The 19,544-nt window shown below is 42.4% G+C and overlaps 1 protein-coding gene across 1 annotated transcript in view; it reads left to right on the top strand.

Annotated features, from left to right (window-relative positions):
- The window catches only part of sned1 (sushi, nidogen and EGF-like domains 1), a 130,360-nt gene extending 110,822 nt beyond the window's left edge, over nt 1-19,538 (top strand). The window contains exons 20-28 of the mRNA XM_048604788.1: nt 2,290-2,568; nt 7,702-7,867; nt 8,921-9,003; nt 10,149-10,247; nt 11,866-11,982; nt 12,451-12,538; nt 12,950-13,026; nt 14,938-14,973; nt 16,133-19,538. Coding sequence (XP_048460745.1) covers nt 2,290-2,568; nt 7,702-7,867; nt 8,921-9,003; nt 10,149-10,247; nt 11,866-11,982; nt 12,451-12,538; nt 12,950-13,026; nt 14,938-14,963 — 935 coding nt within the window. The 3' untranslated portion in view covers nt 14,964-14,973; nt 16,133-19,538. The remainder of the gene's footprint in view (nt 1-2,289; nt 2,569-7,701; nt 7,868-8,920; nt 9,004-10,148; nt 10,248-11,865; nt 11,983-12,450; nt 12,539-12,949; nt 13,027-14,937; nt 14,974-16,132) is intronic.
- The last annotated feature ends 6 nt before the right edge of the window (nt 19,539-19,544 follow it).

Consider the following 19,544-nt stretch of genomic DNA (forward strand, 5'->3'; position numbering starts at 1 on the left):
GCCATTTAGCCCATCAAGTCCACATCAGCCCTCCAAAGAGCATCCCACAGAGACCTAGCCCATCCCTGCATTTCCCATGGCTAGTTCACCTAGCCTGCATATGCCTGGACACTGTGCGCAATTTAACACAGCCAATCCACTAAACATATCTTTGGACTATGGGCAAAGACCAGATCAAACCCACACAGACACAGGGCGAACGTGCAAACTCCACACAGACAATCACCCAAGGATGGAATTGAACCTGGGTCTTCGGCGCTGTGAGGCAGCAGCGCTAACCACTGAGCCACCGTGCTGCCTTTGTTAGAATTGTGTAAGGCTTTGGGGAAACCACACCAGGAACACTGTGCACAGTGTTGGTCTCCACATTTAAGGAGGAATAATGTTGTATGAAAAGTAATAGAGCAAAGATTCACTCGATTACTCACTGCTATGAGAAGGTTGTGCTCTGATGAGAGGCTGAGTAAACCGGATCTATGATATTCCAGAGTTTAGAAGAATGGGAACAAAAACAAAGTTGCTGGAAAAGCTCAGCAGATCTGGCAGCATCTGTGAAGAAAAAAGTCAAGAGTTAATGTTTCGGGTCCGGTGACCCTTCCTCAGAAGGGCCTGAAACATTAACTCTGATTTTTTTCTTCACAGAAGCTGCCAGACCTGCTGAGCTTTTCCAGCAATTTCTGTTTTTGTTCCTCACTTACAGCATCCACAGTTCTTTCAGTTTTTTATTTAGAAGAACGGGAGGTGATCTTATTGGGTAGATACTGCAGTGCAGGTTCTTCTGGCTGGATGGTCTAGAACCCAAGAGGACAGTCTCGGGATAAAAACCCATCATTTAAGACTGAGATATAAATGATTGTGCATCTTTGAAACTCTCTGACAAAAATAGTTGTGTATGCTTCGTTGCTCAATGTATTTAAGGCTGGGATCGACATATTTTTGGTTTTGCATCAAGAGATGTGAAAAGTGGAGTTCTTGGTAGATCAGCCATTATTGCATTGAATAGTGGAGCAGTTCTGAGGAAGGGTCACTGGACCCGAAATGTTAACTGTGATTTTTTTTTCTTCACAGATGCTGCCAGACCTGCTGAGCTTTTCCAGCAACTTCTGTTCTTGTTCCAATATGGCAGTCGTTCAGAGCACAACGTGAGCTGAATACACCAGATGCTCTCTTTGGTTTCCTTACCGAGTTTTTCCAACATCAGCTGATTTGGTAAAATGGAAGGCTGAATATTCATGAGGCAAGCTTTATCAACAAAACAATAATAACTGTTAATTAGCAACTCCCCATTACCAAGTGAGAATCTCATCGCACCACTTGTGAAAAACATAAAAGATAGTGCGAGTCGCTGTCAACATCAAGATAGGTATCATTGTACTTATCGCCGATTGTGCCCCACATGTTGGACCATGTTCCTTAGAACCTTGTAAGGTTGTCATGTAGTGGAAGGTGGAAAATGAACACAAGGGATAAAGGTCTGTAATAGTGTAGAAGACAGGAGACAAAAGAGTTGGGGTGAAGTGAGGGAATGAAATGAATTTTGATGTCTTCTGTGTTCAACAAGGTGTTTCAGACCATAATACCTGCCCATCATTTTTGTATGTTTCAGCTTGTTTTTCTTATTTCTGCTTTCAGATGGCAGTTGTTTCAGTGGACACATCTGTTGTCTCTTTACTTGTCCTGCTACTAAATGGTAAAGGTAAAGTGGTAATAGTCTGATTGGACCACAGGACTTCTCTCCAGTTAGAGATAAAGACAACTGGTGGCAGTTTAATCTGAGGGTCACCGTGCCAGGCAGGAGGAGAGGTTGAGAAGGAGAGTCCTTCACGGTAACCTCAGCTGGTGTAGGGATTGAACCCACACTGTTGTCATCACTCTCCATTGCCAACTAGCTGTCCAGCTAACAAACTCCATCTTTCATTGCTGCTGTTTTTGGCTCAGCCCCATCAACTTTTCTGCCATTTAATCCCTCTTACCTGTAACCCTGGCACAGACGTTCTTTATGTTTACTTTTCCACCTTCCCCTTATTTCAACAGCTTAGTGCCTATTACACGATGATGAGAGGTCGTGATGTGAAACGTTAACTCTGTTTCTCTCTCCACAGATGCTTCCAAGATGTAAACTCAAGTGCCTGATGATAGTCCTATTATGTCTAGCAATGGAATCTGATTTTCTGGTTCTCAGTGACTGGAATGTAGCTTCCCATGGGCCACTGTGATTGCAGCAAGGTGGAAAGGACATCTCCGGGAATAAAGTAACTAACAGAAGCTCACTGTGTCTTTCTGTCACAGGGCCACTGCCTCCTCAGAACCTTGTGCTGGCTGGTGTCACAACAACAACAGCAAGGCTACGCTGGAATAGCCCCCTGACTGGCCCAAGTAATGGTTACATTCTCAATAGCACAACCCCCTGTGAAATGAAAAGCCGCTACATTCCCAATGGAAAGTTAACGGCCTACACGCTCCGTGACCTTGCCGCTGGACGTAGGTACAACCTGGCACTAATGGCAGTGCGGGACACCGAGAGGGGAAAGCTATTAAGCGATCCTGCCTACCTGACCATCAGCACGTGTAAGTAGAAGAAGCCAGAATTCGGAAGCATTCGCTGATTAAGCTGAGGATATGCGTGGAAGGAGACAGGCTAGGGAGGAGTCTTTGAGAGGATGTAAACAGTGGGAAGAGTGACACAGTTGTAGGTCATGGTGGCTGGTGGAGCTTTAATTCAATGAATAAATCTGTAATTGAAATTGAATTTTTGTGATGTTGGCCAAACTACTATTAATTGTTGTAAAAACCCATTGGATTCATTGGTATCCTTTAGGAAAGAAGTCTGCCAACCTGACCCAATCTGGCCTAAATGTGACTGAAGAACCACAGCAATGTGATTGACATTTAACTACCCTCTGAAATGCCCTACCAAACCACTCAGATCAAGTGGCAGTTCTGGTCACCACATTATAGGAAAGATGTGGAAGCATTGGAAAGGGTGCAGAGGAGATTTACCAGGATGTTGCCTGGTATGGAGGGAAGGTCTTATGAGGAAAGGCTGAGGGACTAGAGGCTGTTCTCGTTAGAGAGAAGGTTAAGAGGTGACTTAATAGAGACATACAAGATGACCAGAGGATTAGATAGGGTGGACAGTGGGAGCCTTTTTCCTCAGATGGTGATGGCTAGCACGAGGGGACATAGCTTTAAATTGAGGGGTGATAGATATAGAACAGATGTCAGAGGTAGGTTCTTTACTCAGAGAGTAGTAAGGGCGTGGAATGACCTGCCTGCAAAAGTAGTAGACGCGCCAACTTTAAGGGCATTTAAATGGTCATTGGATAAACATATGGATGATAATGGAATAGTTTAGGTTAGATGGGCTTCAGATTGGTTTCACAGGTCAGCGCAACATCGAGGGCCGAAGGGCCTTTACTGCGCTGTAATGTTCTATGTTCTATGTTCTATGTTACAAACGGGCAACGAATCCTGGCTTTGATGGCTACACTGACATGCTGTGGAAAAAATATTTTACTGGGTTTGGGTGCTGTTAAAGTTTTTGTTAAGGTATACACAGTACTCCAATTTTACTGACTGTCAGATCAAGCTTGATAGAAAGTATGGACCAGATTTTTGTACGCGGCAAGAAGCATTATTTATTATGAGTAATTATAGCTACAGATATATAGATATAAACCATTGGCATATAACTTTACTAACTAAAATGCTAATCCCCTTAAACTCCCATTACACACACACACGCACGCGCTTGCGCACACTCACATACACACAAACACAGACACACGCACAAACAAACTGAGAAAATGCGTTATTGGAAGTAGAAAAAAACTGCAAAGTCAGTTCGTGGTCTTTACTTCCCGATTTCAATTATGAGATGATCTTTCTTTGATTAGGAAGGCCTTCGCTATTTATTTGTCTTCCTCTGGAAGCTTTCACTGGTTTGTAGGAAGTACGCAGTGATTAATTCACTTGGTGAATGTCTCAAATTTGTCAATTCAATGATCACAGCTCACAGCAAGGGGTAGAAGAAAGGTACCTGGTTTTCTTCAAATCTCAACTTTTTTTACTGCAAAGAACAGGCAGCTTCTGCTGGGCGAGCTGCACTGTACGTTCTTTTGCATATTTCTTTCTCTCTCTCTCTCTCTCTCTCTCACTCTTTCTTTCACTACCTGTGTGTGTCTGGGTCTCCGTAACTTGTGCCCTATTCCAACCAGCTCAGTTAGCTATGAACTACTTGTAAACAACTTGGCTCCTGATCATCTGCACATTGCAGGAATCCACAGCCATGAAAACAGAGGTCACAATAGGGTCAAATCCCTTGCTGTGATATTATGCAACCAATCTGGTAAATCCAAGTTTTTCAAAAATAGCAGTTTTTGGGTCAAAATGCTGTAATTCCCTCTCTTATGGCATTGTGGATCTACCTACAGAGTGTGAACTCCAGTCGTTCAAGAAGATAACTCATTATATCCTTCTAAAGGTCAACTAAGACTGGACAATAAATGCGAGCCTAGCCAGCGATGCTTACATCCCATGAGTGATTTTTTTTAAAAAAGTTATTTTTAATTGCAGTCTGCAGTTTTTAAAGACATAAAAACAAAAAAAAGGACACAATCTTTTTACAAGAGAGAGTGGACATAAATAAGGGAGAGCAAAGATTAGAGTACGCATACCAACTGGGAAAAGGAAGAGGCCAGGAGAAGATACAGGCAGTTGATGGGACATGGGAACAAGATAACATGCTGACATTGGAGAGAGAACGGTATAATAAAAATACAAACTGGAGATCGAAGATACTGCAGAGGGCATGCAACCCAGACCTGGGATGGTAGGGTGCAGAATGCAGGGGTGATGAAGAGAAGTGCAGACAGAGAATGATAAGAGAGAAAATATATCAGGAAGGGAGATTGAAGAGACTTAGAGTAGACAAGATGGAAATTGGCAGACAGAAGGGAAGTAGTAAAAAGGCACAAGGACTGAAAAGAGCATACTATGTGGAAACAGATTTGAGAGGAGGATAGAAAGGGAAGATTGGAAAAGAGGGTGAGTTATACAGAAGATGTATCAGAAGATAAAAAGTGGGAACAAGATGATGTTAACTGCAGTTAACTGCAAGATGGGGAATGTTACCATCCTTACAGGTAAGAATAGTACACCAGTAAAGATACTGCATGTGGATCAACCTTTCACCAAAATGTTTTCATTTGTTCTTCAGAATTTTCCTTGTCTTATCAAAACGTAGCTGCAGATGCTTTGTTCTTTAATAGCTTAATCACCTCCAACAGTCAACAGCAGCATTGTGCATTTATATAATACGTTTAAGTTAAAGAAATGACCCATGGTGTTTTTCACATTAAATGGATATAGGTTTTAAGTCAGTGGTTTTGACCTAAGATGGGAGCCTCGTCTTCAAGGTTGAACAGAGAATCGGCTTCAGTGTGACTGTGTGGTGGGGAATAAGATGTCATCAGTGTCAATGGAGCAGGGGTTGAAGACACAGGCTTTGTCCACCCTGATGTTGACCTGGAGGAAATTATGAATAGGAGGTCAAATTGAGTTACTGCTTCATGGCAATGACCTAGCATAGTTCTATTCAGATCCATCTCAAAACAGCCAGTGTATTTCCAGCAGTGATTTATACTTCTTATCTCACACTAAACCTCTGAGGTTCACTGAAGTTCCATCAACATGATGGATCACATCCTGGCCCTAAAGCAATGTTTGTAGTAGCTTGATGAATTTGGTTTTTTGTCTTTTGGTTTTGCTATGTTTAATTGTACTTACTTTTGTGTTTTGCATTAATTTTGCCAATGTTGTTCAATTTTACCATCTCTCTGTCAGGGCAGTGTCTCCCTACTTTGCAATGATCTTTCTGGTTGCATCGATCCTCTTGTCTAGAAAACCACTTCGCATTTCAATAGCACCTTTCCCAACCTCAAAAAGACCCAGAGCACTTGATCACCAATGAGGTGTTTTTGAAGTACAGTCATAGAGTCATACAGCTAGGAAACAGACCCTTCAGTCCAACTTGTCCATGCTGACCAGATATCCCAATCTGACCTAGTCCTATTTGCCAGCATTTGGCCCATATCCCTCTAAACCCTTCCTATTCATGTTCCCATCTAGGTGCCTTTTAAATGTTGTAATTGTACCCACCTTCCCCACTTCCTCTGGCAGCTTGTTCCATACATGCACCACCCTCTGTGTGAAAAAGTTACCCCTCAGGTCCTTTCAAATCTTTCCCATTTCACCTTAAGCCTATGTCCTCTAGTTTTGGGCTCCCTTACCCAAGGAAAATGATCTTGACCATTTACCCTATCCATGCCCCTCATGATTTTATAAAACTTTATGAGGTCACCCCTCAACTTCTGATGCTCCAGGGAATAATGCCCCAGCTTATTCAGTCTCTCCCTATACTCAAACCCTCCAGTCCCGACAACATCCTTGTGAATCTTTTCTGCACCCTCAAGTTCAACAGCATCCTTCCTATAGAAGGGCAAACAGGTACACTGTATTCTAGATGTGGCCTCACCAATGACCTGAACAGCCACAACATGACACCCGAACTCCTACACTCGATGCTCTGACTAACATAGGCAAGTGTGCCAAACGCTTTCTTCACTACCCTGTCTGCCTGTGATTCCAGTTTCAAGGAGCTATGAACGCGCATCCCTATGTCGCTTTGTTCAGCAACACTGTAGGACAAGGAGTATTTGTACACGAATTTCAGAAGAATACTTACCCACTAACCAAGTGTGCAGCTCCATAGACTGTGAAAGACTTGGACATGGTAAAGGAAACATTTATACCTGTGCAAAGAGAGCAAATGCCAGGTTAGGTTACAGCCACTGAGGTGACACCTTCAAACATTTTAATGATTGTGGCCAGATCTCTCCCTGCTCTTAGTCTTACTGATCTCTATAACCTCTTTCAGTGCTACAAGCCTCCAAAAAGTTACATGTCCCTCCAACTCTAACTTTATAAGCATCCGCTGACTTTGTTAACCCCACCATTGCCATCACCTGCCTAGGCCCTCAAATGTGGTAGTCCATTATTAACCTCTTCATTTCTTTCTCCTCTATAAGATGCTGCTTAAAGTCCACCTGCTTCACCAAGCCCTTGGTCATCTATCCGAACATCTCCTCCTTTGGTTTGGTGTCAGTTGTTGTCTTCCGATGCTTCTGTAAAATGCATTGGGTTGTTTCATTAAGTCAAAGGTGCTATGTAACTGCTATTTGGTTCACTCAGCAAAAAACGTCACTGTGAGTAGTTGAAGGAACACATGTACAATACTAGTTCTGCACAGTCAGTACACTGGGTGTATGTTTGATCACTAAATTACTGAGAAAAAAAGGCTTGCTGGTGAAGCTTTTCAACTTGCCTTTAAGCACAGAGTCACAAGAATACCAAATCTCAAAGGAAACAATGATTTAAGCCATTCTATTGTTTCCTTTGAGTTTTGGTATTCTTGTGATTGTGTCCTGATGAATGCAAGATATTGCAATGTCTTTTTTTCAGCAGTATTCAAGTTCTGCATGACCAAGTGACTGAATAATATCTCAGATCTTTCAAATAGGCTTCAGTGACAGTGACCTAAGGCCTTACAGTCTTGGAAGTTATGATGTGGTGAGGATTTTAATTCCACCTATAAGGGCCAATGTCAGCTAATGACACCAGTTGTGTTGTGCCTTTCCTTAGTGAGAATTCAAAGTAACACAAGGCAAGGGGAAACACAAGGAGACTCAAAGGAGAATTCCGATCCTGAGGATTGTGGCATGTACAATAATCAGCTGCACATCACATTGCAGCCTGATGAGATGGAAACTGGCAATGGAAGCTACGAGGACAATTCCCAAATCGTAAAGTAGGTGGAACACTTCACTTTCTAAAAAAAAATCTTCATTTAAATCCCTTGCCTGCAATGAAACTCTAATCTCAGGCCTTCCCTCCAGTGGGGCCAAGTTAGAAAATGACCTCCCTAAATGAGGAACACTACACCAAGGTCCAACAAAAGTAAAACAGATGAAGCAAAAAAGGACCAAGGGAGGTCAAGGCAGTTCCAACTGAGACATTCAAGAGGGGATTAGACTGTTATTTGAAAAGGAAAATGTTCAGGTTATACTGTAGTCCCAGAGGACCGTAGAGACAGGGACAACCAGTTGTGAGTTTAACGTGAGGGTTTCCATGCCTCAGATGAGAGGACAGGTTGAAAAGGCAAGACCATCATAGTATCCTCAGCTGATGTGGAAACTGAACCCACGCTATTGGCATCACTCTGCATTGCAAGCCAGCCATCCCACCAGCTGAGCTAACTGGTCTATTGGCAAGTCATAAGATCGGGACTGACTTGTTCAGCGATGCTATATCACTCTGTGTAAACTCTAGCAACTTTAAAGAGTCATATAATGTACAATCCTAACAACAGCCAGAAATCAACAGCAGCTACTCTGAAAGTAGTTAATGACACTTATCAAAGACACTCATGCAGGATCCTTTCTGCTGCTGGTCAGCCGTGTGGGCAATCAAGAGGGTGTTAATATAGCAATAAACCTTAGCATTAATTAGTACTTAAATATTAAGAGAACATTGGCATAAAGTCAAGTTAAACTTTAATTGATATCATGATCTGCCAACGCTCTGTACATCTAACAGATACTCACTGCCTGTGTTCTAACTCTATCCCGAGTATGGCACCTGGCACAAGTTGTGCAGGAAGTGTATATGTGCACCGCAAAGCTCATTTCAGATTTCAATGATTACGGGTAGCAACCCACAGAAAAGGGCTGCATGCAACTGCACTTTGTATTGTTTCTCTCTGACTCAACTCATGTTGTAGCTGCTAACGATCCGATGATCCTGTGTGAATTGGAAATTTTGACGGAAAAATAAAGCAAGTTGGCTTGGATTTGATTTTCAGATACTCGGAGATGCTGGACGGGAGAGGGAGAATCAGTGCTACCTTTTCGAATCTGCAGCAAAATCCCATAACTCTCCTGACACGTAGGTACCAGAACGCAGTCAGCTTGCATGGTTGATGTTAATTTTCCAGAAGACTTGACCCTTCACAGTACAACAGCAATTTACGTTTACATAGCACCTTTAGCACGAAGAAGTATCCAACATCTTTCTCAGAGTTATAACTGAAAAAAAGGATGCTGAGCTAACCAGAGGGATACATTAGAATACAATGACCATGATTTTGGTCAAAGGGATTTAGCACTGTACTGTATTAGACTCTGTTTTTTAATCTTTGGAACTTTGATTCAATTCGTTTTCAGGTGTTATGACTATTTTACAAATACCCTATTGATTTTTCACCAATTGATCCACAAAGTGCGATAGAATTTGCCTCCAAATTCCATCAACATGACATGACATGGATAGCATGGTGGCTCAGTGGTTAGCACCGCTACCTCACAGCGCTAGGGACCCCAGGTTCCATTCCACCCTCAAGCGACTGTCTCTGTGGAGTTTGCACATTTTCCCTGTGTCTGTATGGGTTTCCTCCAGATCCTCTGGTTTCCTCCCACAGTCCAAAGGTAAGGTAGATTGGCCATGCTAAATTGCCCATAGTGTCCAAAGATGTGCAGGGTAGGTGGATTAGCAATGGGCTGGGATGCTCTTTTCTGGGTCAGTGTGGACTCAATGGCCGAATGGCCTGCTTCCACACTGATTCTTAATGGAAATTACAAGCAAAAGCATATTCGTGCCAATTCATTTTCTTAGAAAGTTGCGTGGCTCAGTATGGCAGTTTTATTGACAAGCAAAGCTGATTTCACATTAGCATCATCAAATAAAGAGAGACTGCAGATGTTGCAAGTGACTTTTAATTCTGTCACATTGCAGATTGTCACAATAATCCTGGCTTCATTCAGCGGCATTGCATTGTGCCATCTTCTAACTTATGGCTCAGATATTGCATGATTCGAAAATTGAAACTCACTCAGTTTAACATGAAGTGAATAGCTCCTCAGTGCATTGAGTTGTCCTTCATTCACTCAATGCACTGCTGGAAGGTGAAAATTGCTCATGGCAAACCAGAAATGCCTGCAGCCGAGGACCGGTGTTTTAAAGCAGTGCTGTATTGTTTGATCCATCATCTTGATCTAAATGATGGCTCTGCACATCTTTGATTTCTTGGCTAGGCCCAGAGCCACCAATCAAACTGGAAAACTTGGAAGAATCGACAAATCGTATTAGTCTGGCCTTGGAGATCCAAGAATCTGAGACCAACACTAAACCAGGTAAGATTCTTATGAAGAGTCTGTGGACGCCTTTTGTATGGGGTTAGTTTTCAGTGAGGAGTTATCCTAATAACGGATAATTAAACTAAAGGTCCAAGTAGCCATTTAGTAACATTGAGTTAACGCTGGCCAGTTAGAGCTGAGACACAAAAAACACAGGTTGCAAGTCTGATTTATGATCTCTGCTCCTGTAGTGCCTGGGACTTCACATGGCACAGGATGAGGAAGAGAAGGATTCAGTTAGGGCTCCTGAGGACTTGCAACTGTGGTTTTCCATTCCAAGAATTCCCAGATCTGGGCTGGAGAGTCTCTAGTATAGTTTCAACAAGTCTTGGAATTTTTCATAAATGTCAAAGAAGCTAGCTGTTCTTTTGGAGTCACCATTAGACTCCTAATTCCAGATTTTTTTGATTGAATTCAAATCACACCATCTGCCACGGCAAGATTTGTACCCAGGTCCCCAGAATACTACCAGGGTCTCTGGATTAGTAGTTTAGCAATAATACCACTAGGCCATTGCCTCCCCAATGACCATCTCCAACAAGAGAGAATCTAATGATCGACCCTTGACATTCAATGGTGTTACATCACTGAATCCTGCACTAGCAACATCCTTCGTGTTAACATTAACGAGAAACTGAACTGGACTGGTCGTATAAACACAATGGCTACAAGAGCAGGTCAGAAGCTAAGAATAAAATAACAAATATCTCGCCTCCTAACTCCCCAAAGCCTGTCTACCATCATCAAGGCACAAATCATGAGTGTGATGGAATACTCTCGACCTGCCTGACCGTGTTCAGCTCCAGCAATCCCAAGAAGCTTGACACAAGATGGCCAACTTTATTGGCACCACATCCACAAACATTCACTCCCTCCACCACCAATGCTCAGTAGCAGCAGTGTGTACCATCTACAAGGATGCACTGCAGAAATTCACCAAGGCTCCTTAGACAGCACTTGCAAACCCATACTACTTCCATCTAGAAGGACAAGAGCAGCAGATACATAAGTACTGCAAGTTCCCCTCCAAGCCATTCACCATCCTGACTTGGAAATGTATCTCCATTTCTTCACTGTCACTGGGTCAACATCCTGGAACTCCCTCCCTAACAACATTGTGGATCTACTCACAGCACATGGAAGGCAGCTCACCACCACCTTTTCAAGGGCAACTGGAGATGGGCAATAAATGCCCACTTCCCATGAATGAAGAAAACAAAAATTATTCTAACGTTATTGTATCACTGCATCTATTTAGAGGCAACATGAATATCGTGTGCATTACTCCAGAGACTGTTGGAACACACTAGTCCCAGGTCTGTCTCCTACCAGCTCCTTCTTTACACTGACCACGTTCCCTTGGCATTATCCAAATAGGTGGTGGTTATTGTTCTCAAGAAAGCATTAACCGTTTCAAAGCTATGTACAACAGGGGAAGCTGTGTGAAGGTAAAGAAGGTGGCAGTACCTGAGTGTGGGACAGGTTTATGATTGTCAATATGCCAGCTACAATGTGATGTCCTCGTTGCAGTTTGCAGTATAATGTCTGTTTGCCTTTCTGTTTGCTAGTCCTTTGTTTGTGCTGTTATCTCCAATTGCTATTTCCCTAATTACAGATGATCAATGGGAATGTTCCTCAAACCCCTGTAAAAATGGAGGTACTTGCGTGAAGGGGATGGACTCATACATGTGTGATTGTGAAACAGGATTCAAGGGAAAACACTGTGAATTATGTAAGAAAAGATTACTGAGCCAAAATCTATTAAGGCCGTGCATCATACTTAAGAGCTTTACCACTGAGTGTAGGATAGAACAGAGTGCTGTAATTTACAAGAATCGGGCATGTAACAGACAGTCTCATAACCAAGAGACATAATAATTAGAACATTGTGTGATATTCATTATGGATGGTTGAAAATCTAGAAAGCATAACAGTTAGAATAAAAGCTGGTATGACCTACAAAATATCTCCAAAATCAAGGAAGGATCTGACATAGTGAATGTTATCAGCTACAACGGGGGATACTGTGTAACAGCGTTTCATAATGTGCAATGTGGGAGGTTTGGAATAGGCAGTGTGTTATAACATAGTGACACTGGGGTATACCACAGAGCCTTTTGGCTTGTCATTAAAGGAAACAAAATAGAAAGATGTTTGATGCTGGGTCGTGTTCTAAATGGTGCTTTTATCTTGCCTTTAGTTTGTAAGAAGCTGCCTCACCCCTGCACACGCCTGTACTCTGAAACTAAATCTGTTCCAGTGTGGGAGGACAGTGTTTTCCAGCTTAAGTAAGTTTCCCATTCTTGCTTTGGATGTGAATCATTCAGGGAGTCAGTTTGCGAAACTATCAAAATCAGCAAGCCGTAAAGGACACAAGGATTATCAAGGTGTTAGTCTGAGAGAATGGAGTGCTTATGCATTAGTAAAAATCATTCCCTGGGACATATGAAGAGGAGGAAAGGTGTGGCCTCATGATATAAACTGGGGCCTTTTGATGTTCGTGTAAAGACAGATTTGGGCATTGACAAAGATGGATAACCTTGAAGTTTGCTGATCAAAGCAAATTAGAGGAAAGAAAAATGGAAAGAAACAGGATATTTCAGGAGGTCGTGGAGATTAGAGAAGATTGAAAGTTTGGGCTTTCATTCTGCGACCGCTCAGTGGGAGTATAAATCTCATGTTTCATGTTTGCTTTTAAGGTATAAAAGAATTTATAAAGTTCATCAGGATACCTGCTACAAAGAGGTTTGTGAGCCTGTTGTACACAGAAAACCCAGTGAGTATTCACCTCCTGAATAATATACTCCACACTCAGTAATGTCTGTGCAACGGGAAGATTTATTATCTTAGGCATTCAGTTCAGTCGGATGGTGAGCCATCATTTGGTAAGAAGCCTAGCTGAAGGAATTGTAGGTTTATGAATAATTCTTATCACCTACAAGGAAAAGTAAGATAAAACAGAGTGCTTTAATTTACAATAATCTGGCATGTAACAGACAGTCTCATAACCCAGAGACATAATAATTAGAACATTGGGTCAAATTCATTACAGATGATCGATAATCTAGAAACTGTAACAATTGGAGTAAAAGAAAGTGTGACCCAGACAATATCACCAAAATCAAGGAAGGATCTGACATTGTGAATGAGGAAGTTAGAAGTGATTAGGTACTGCCAATGGACATTCAGTTTGGGTTCACCAGGGCCAGTCAGTTCCTGACCTCATTACAGCCTTGACTGGAACATGATCAAAGAAGTTGAATCCCAGAGGTGAGGTGAGAGTGACTGCCCTTTACATCAAGGCTGCATTTGACTAAGTATGACATCAAGGAGCCTCTGAGCAAAAATGAAGTCAATGGGAATTAGAAGCAAAATTGAAGTCCTATCTGGCACAGGGAAGATGGTTATGCTTTTGGAGGTCAGATATCTCAGCTCCAGGACATCACTGCAGGAGGGTTCCTTAGGTTGGTGTCCTAGGCTCAACCATCTCCAACTGCTTCATCAGTGACCTTCCCTCCATCATTAGGTAAAAGTGGGATGCTCACTGATGATTGCACAATGTTCAGCATCATTCATGATGCCTCAGATACAGAAGCAGTTCATGTTCCAATACAGCAAGACCTGGACAAGATTCAGGCTTGAGTTGATAGGTGGTGAGTAATATTCATGCCATATTAGTGCCAGGCAATGACCATTTCCAACAAGAGAGAATATAACCAATGCCCTTTGATGTCTAATAGTATTATCATTACTGAATGCCTCACTGTTAACATTCTGGTAGTTACTATTGACTAGAAACTGGACTGGGTTAGCTGTACAGTAAGATGGCTACAGCAGAAAGTCAGAAGCTAGGAATTCTGCAACAAGTAACACGCCTCTTTATTTACCGTCTACATTCATAAGTGACAAGTGTAATGGAATGCTCCCCACTTGCCTGGATGAGTGCAGCCCTAAAACACTCAAAAAGCTTCATGTCATCCAAGACAAAACAGTCCATGTGATTGCTGTTCCATCTATCGCCTTAAGCATCCACTCCCTCTACCACAGCTGCACAGTGGCAGCACTGTGTATCATCTACAAGATGCAATGCAGCAACTTGGCAAGTCTGCTTTGACATCCTCTTCTAAACCTGCAACAACCTAAGCTACCTAGAAGGACAAGGCCAGCAGGTACATGGAAATGCCACCACCTGCAAGTTCTCCTCTAAGCCACACACTATCCTAACTTGGGTCTGAATCACCATTCGTGAAACTCTCTCTCTAACAGCATTGGGGATGTCCCTACACCAAATAGACTGCAACAGTTCAAGGAGGCAGCATCACTGCATTCTCAGCGGCAATCAAGCTTGGACAGCAGCAATTCCCACATGAAAGACTTTTTAAAAAATTATTTCTGCGAGACATCAAGATCATAGCCTTCTCTCTATTAATTGGACACCAGCCGAACCAAGACTGCCAACTCAGTAACAATGTTTAGACACTTCAGCAAGGTCTTAATGCCAGACAGTATTGCCAAATAAAAACTTACCTGCAGTTCCAATGTTACAGTGAAATAAAGTGTAGAATAGTCAGACCCTAGAGATGTTAAGATTATAGATGTTCAGCACAGATGAGATTTAGATGTTACTTGGCAATGAGTTTTTTTATGAGTCCAACTGTTATTATAATGACCCTTCTCTCTTCTCCAGGAAACAGAAGGTTGTTCAGACATTAACTAATTACTGGTAAGCTTGTTTCATGAATAAATCAGTTTTTTTTAACATGTTTTTAATTGCCCGTCACTATATGTGTGCCTCCCGCGTTGCATCATTTTACCATGCATTTGTTATTTCACATGAATGTGTAGTTGTGATATCTGTGTTGTTAAATAATGTCTCCAAATGTTCTGGTCCTAGGATCTCATAGAAGTCCCAATGCAATGACTCCATAGGAATTGCCCAGGAAGTTTGATCTTCCAATGGGAAATTCCCCTGCTTCCCAGGACTCACCCAAAATGTCTCTAAGTTAATGTCCAGAGATTTTGAACAGCTCTGATTTAATTACCTGGATGGTAATGTTAGACAAAAGAATCCTAGTCGAACTCCTCAGTAACTCTACAATCAGTAGTCCTCCCCTCGACTTCCCCAAACACCCCACTCCTTCCAACTCCTGAGCCCCAGAGTGACCCACTCTCCAACCACCTATCTCCACCACTTCAGATTTCCCCCCAAGTCCCCCACTAAACCTCTGGCAGGTTTTTCCAAACCCTGACACATCTCCTGACTTCCTAACCATAAAAAAAAGGTATGTGGCTTCTGGGCTGATTTTCTCCACTGCTCCCTGCAAGAATTCCCTGCACTGACCAAGTTTGAAAAGGCTCCCCCATTAGACAATCGGCCAGTAAAATCAAAGGCTGGTATTGGATAGAATTTTAATCTGGTCACCTTCAAAATAGGGGTTCCAACACTGACCGGAAAGTTTGGACCATTGTAGGTGTTTTATTTTGGGGATAGAAAGCAGAATGATTCCCCTTTGTGCGTGTGGACTGTACATGTGCATTTCAAGTGTTGGTGTGTGTAACATGTCTTTCAGTATTTCATTAATACTGTTTGGGCCAAAGCTTCTTTGAACATCTTCTCCTACTCCTGGCTTCTCAAGTCTGCCTTCCACAATCATGCCTTCCTCCTACAATCCATTTAGACTTTTAAAACTCATGGTATGCCATGAAACCATTGCTTTGTTATTGTATTTTCTTTCTACTCCTTTCTACACTAGATTGGTAGGCCTCAGTTGTCTCAAGACATTGTATGACACCACTCCCTATCCCTTGCCTTCACCTAACAATTTTAAGGTAATAGGAAGAGGTTCTGGCATCTTCACATTAAGTTTTTTTTTATGTTTTAGGGCCTTCTAGCTGATGCAAGCAAGGAGATCAAAAATCAGAAGACAACAGAAGAATGGGTGCTAGTTAATCAAATCCACCACAAGTTAACACATTGTAAAGACAAGGCCACCCATTCTAGAGTCAGCCATAATGTCCTAAAGTCACTTTGTTCAATTTGGGGATGTCAGAGTCGGAAAATAAAACCAGGACAGCTGAAATTTGATCAACACATAACTAACTGAAGAAGATTGCGCGTGTGTGGAAGGAAGTGAGGGGAGAGCAGATGCACACACTCATACTTGTCTTTGTGTTCAAACAGAGAGAGGAGAGTGAGTGAACAAATGGGTGAGTGAATGCCCGTGGTACATGGGTGCATTTGAGTGTGAATCTGTCTGTGTATTCACTTCTGTGTGTCTGCTGTGTGTAAGTTCTTCAAGCTGAGAGATGTGACTGCTGGGAATTTGGATTGCGTTGTCGTAGTGGTAGAGTTGTGCAGATTTCGATCAGACAAGTGTGGCTCCAATATATTGTGTATAATACAGAGCCCCTTAGACTGCCTGACAGCGTGCTTAAAACCCCTACCTCTCTTGCTGTACCAGTGTGGTATTTCCATTCATGTTAAGCTTGTGCTAGTTAGAATTAAAATATTACAACAGTTCTGCAGCATGCACTTATCACTTATTTGCTGGCACCTGGGTTGAGATTTCCCAGACTGTCATCTTGTAAAATTCATGGCTGGGTGTTAAGAAAACCTTTAGATCCTTCTCCCTCAGTTGGATGACGCTAATCACGTTTCATCAGAGAGAGAATACTTTAATCCCATCAGCATGAGCTGCATTTGAACCTTGGCCCTGAATTGACAATAGAGTACCAAAACAAATATGCTTGCTAGCCTACATTAGAGAAAAGGATTGCATTGAACCATGGACTTTTACAGCACAAAACGTGACCATTCTGTCTGTGCCAACTCTTTGCTGGTACTCTCTAAAAATAATTCCACTGTCCACCTCCCAGATAACCCTGCATTGAATGTTTATCTTCCTTTTAAAAATTGCTGCAGTCTTTCACATGGCATTATTTTCCGTAGTTGTGACAGTTTTGTGTAAATAAAGATTCTCCTGGTCTCATTTCCCACTCAATTTGAGATGGTTTTAAGTGGATAGCATCTTGTTGCTGACTCCCCAGCGATCTTTCCCTGTCGACCATCAAAACCATTCATAATTGTAAGAACGTTGATTAAATCTCCTTTTTGAGGAAAGTGGAAGTAGTCTCAAGTGCTAGCGTTGATGGTCGTTGCCTGTTTGACCACACTGCTGAATCATCTGTATAGCAACACTTTTACAATGGGACCAGAACCAGGCTTTCCGTTACTGTATTTTTTTTTTCTGTCACTTCTCATTAGCTTGCAGAGATGAGTGACTGACTATATTCAGTGCGCTGGCTGTTGGAAACTGTTTGCCTGGATGAGGGTCTGTATGTTCCTGTGCCCCCTGGCCCATGCATACAGGACAATGTAAGGGAATGTTCAGAATTTATTTACATTGGAATTTTATGTCTGACAGTCCCTGAGCCATCACAGAATATATGATTCCGAATAATACCACAGGGCATTGAAACTAGTGGATAGATTTTCTACTTTGTTCCCAGCGTAAGACTGGTATGCAGTTTGACTTCCCAATGTGGAAACTGCCTGATTTTCATTCCTGTTGATCTCAAGAGACTGTGTTTTACTGTATTTTAATGTAGATAACAGAGTCGGCATGGTCACCATTTGACACCTGTGCTTTACTGTCCATTTCCCCCCCCCCTTTCACCTACTCCCTACAGTATAAAGTGATATATTACAAATTTTGAACTCTCTAATCTTCCAAACTCATGACCTCTACATTCTAGAAGGACAAGGGCAGCAGATACATAGGAATGCCACCACCTGCAAATTCCAAGCCACGCACCATTCTTACTTGGAAATATACCATCATTCCTTCACAAGTCAAAATCTCGGAACTGCCTCCCTAGCAGCACTGCAGGTGAATCTATAACAAATGGCTGGCAACAGTTCAAGAAGGCGACTCACCATCACCTTCTCTGGGGCAATTAGGGATTGCCACATCTCATGAACGAGTGAAAAAACTATCATTATCACAAAGGCACTTTGATATACCACTCTTAAGGTAATGATAACATATTCATCCAGGTCAGAGTCAGGGATCACTCAATGCAGCATTACTTATGAAGAGACTGTCATCCTTTGTCACCCCTAGTGCTCAGAAGCCCCTTCTGTGATGTGTATCTGACATTTGAGTGCAAAGTGAGCCAGAATTCGTCGTCGTCAATGTTGGAATGTTGTGCTGGGTAGAGATTTGCTTTCTTTGAATGGGATCATTTGGGCTCTTGCCATGTGATGTAGATTGCCATTCTGGCACCTTGTGATTTGCAATGTACCTGCATTTCACACACTCGGGCCATTCACAATCTCTCAGTGAAACCAGCGGTCCCAGTGATATGTCTGAGCTTGTTTCAATGTTTCTTGAGATTTTTCATGACCACTTGCTTCACAGTGGCCCCATTGCTGCTGAACTGCACTGATCTTACAACAATGGAAACTGAACTGGGGCATCCTGTAGCTTGTAGAAGTATTTACACTTAAATTTTGTGGCCCATCTTATTTGCATATCCACTGAAGCAGTGATGGAGCCTTACAGTCATTACAGCACAGGAGTCCATTTAGCCCGCTGAGTGCCTGCCTCTCTCTGTACACCAATCCAGTCATTCTCATTCCATCTGTGTAAACTAGGAGTAACCTGCTGGGGAGAATAGGGTTGCTGGTTGTAGGAATGATGCTGGTTGAGGATTGCAGCTGCAGTGATGCTTGGCTCACTTGGATGACTGGAAAAGGCTTGCTAACTAGAGTCCAGTGCCATTTAACATATCAGGTGACTTTACAAGAATATGTAAAGCAGGAGAACCTGACAGAGGCAATCAACAAGGGACAAGGGACAGAACATAGATCAGGAGGAAGGTGCTACAATTCCTTAGAATCCCATCTGTAACACTTCCTCAATGAAGGAGAACAGAGGGCCAACAATGCAACGTAACCATGGCAGCAAACCTCACCAATCTCTCTTGCTATATAGAGTAAGGTGGTAGAGGCATTGAATGCCAACTTTCTCATGCCCAGCTCTCCAATACACCATCGGTGTTCCATTTCAAAGACATGATCAGAGTAGACAAGGAACCACACCTTTCATTCTCACATTCCCTGGGCATAAGCATGCTTCTCGCCCTCTTAAACTGTAAAAACGCTGCACATGTAACTCTTCAGAGTACATTCTCAGCAGACATATCTCCTGAGTCTACAGCTATTATTTGTGATATTGGAGAATCTTTCTCTTCAGTGTAATTTGCAACAGACCTGCCGCCACCAATCCCCCC

The sequence above is a fragment of the Rhincodon typus genome, chromosome 13, assembly GCF_021869965.1.
Source record: "Rhincodon typus isolate 14 chromosome 13, sRhiTyp1.1, whole genome shotgun sequence".
Lineage (NCBI taxonomy): Eukaryota > Metazoa > Chordata > Chondrichthyes > Orectolobiformes > Rhincodontidae > Rhincodon > Rhincodon typus.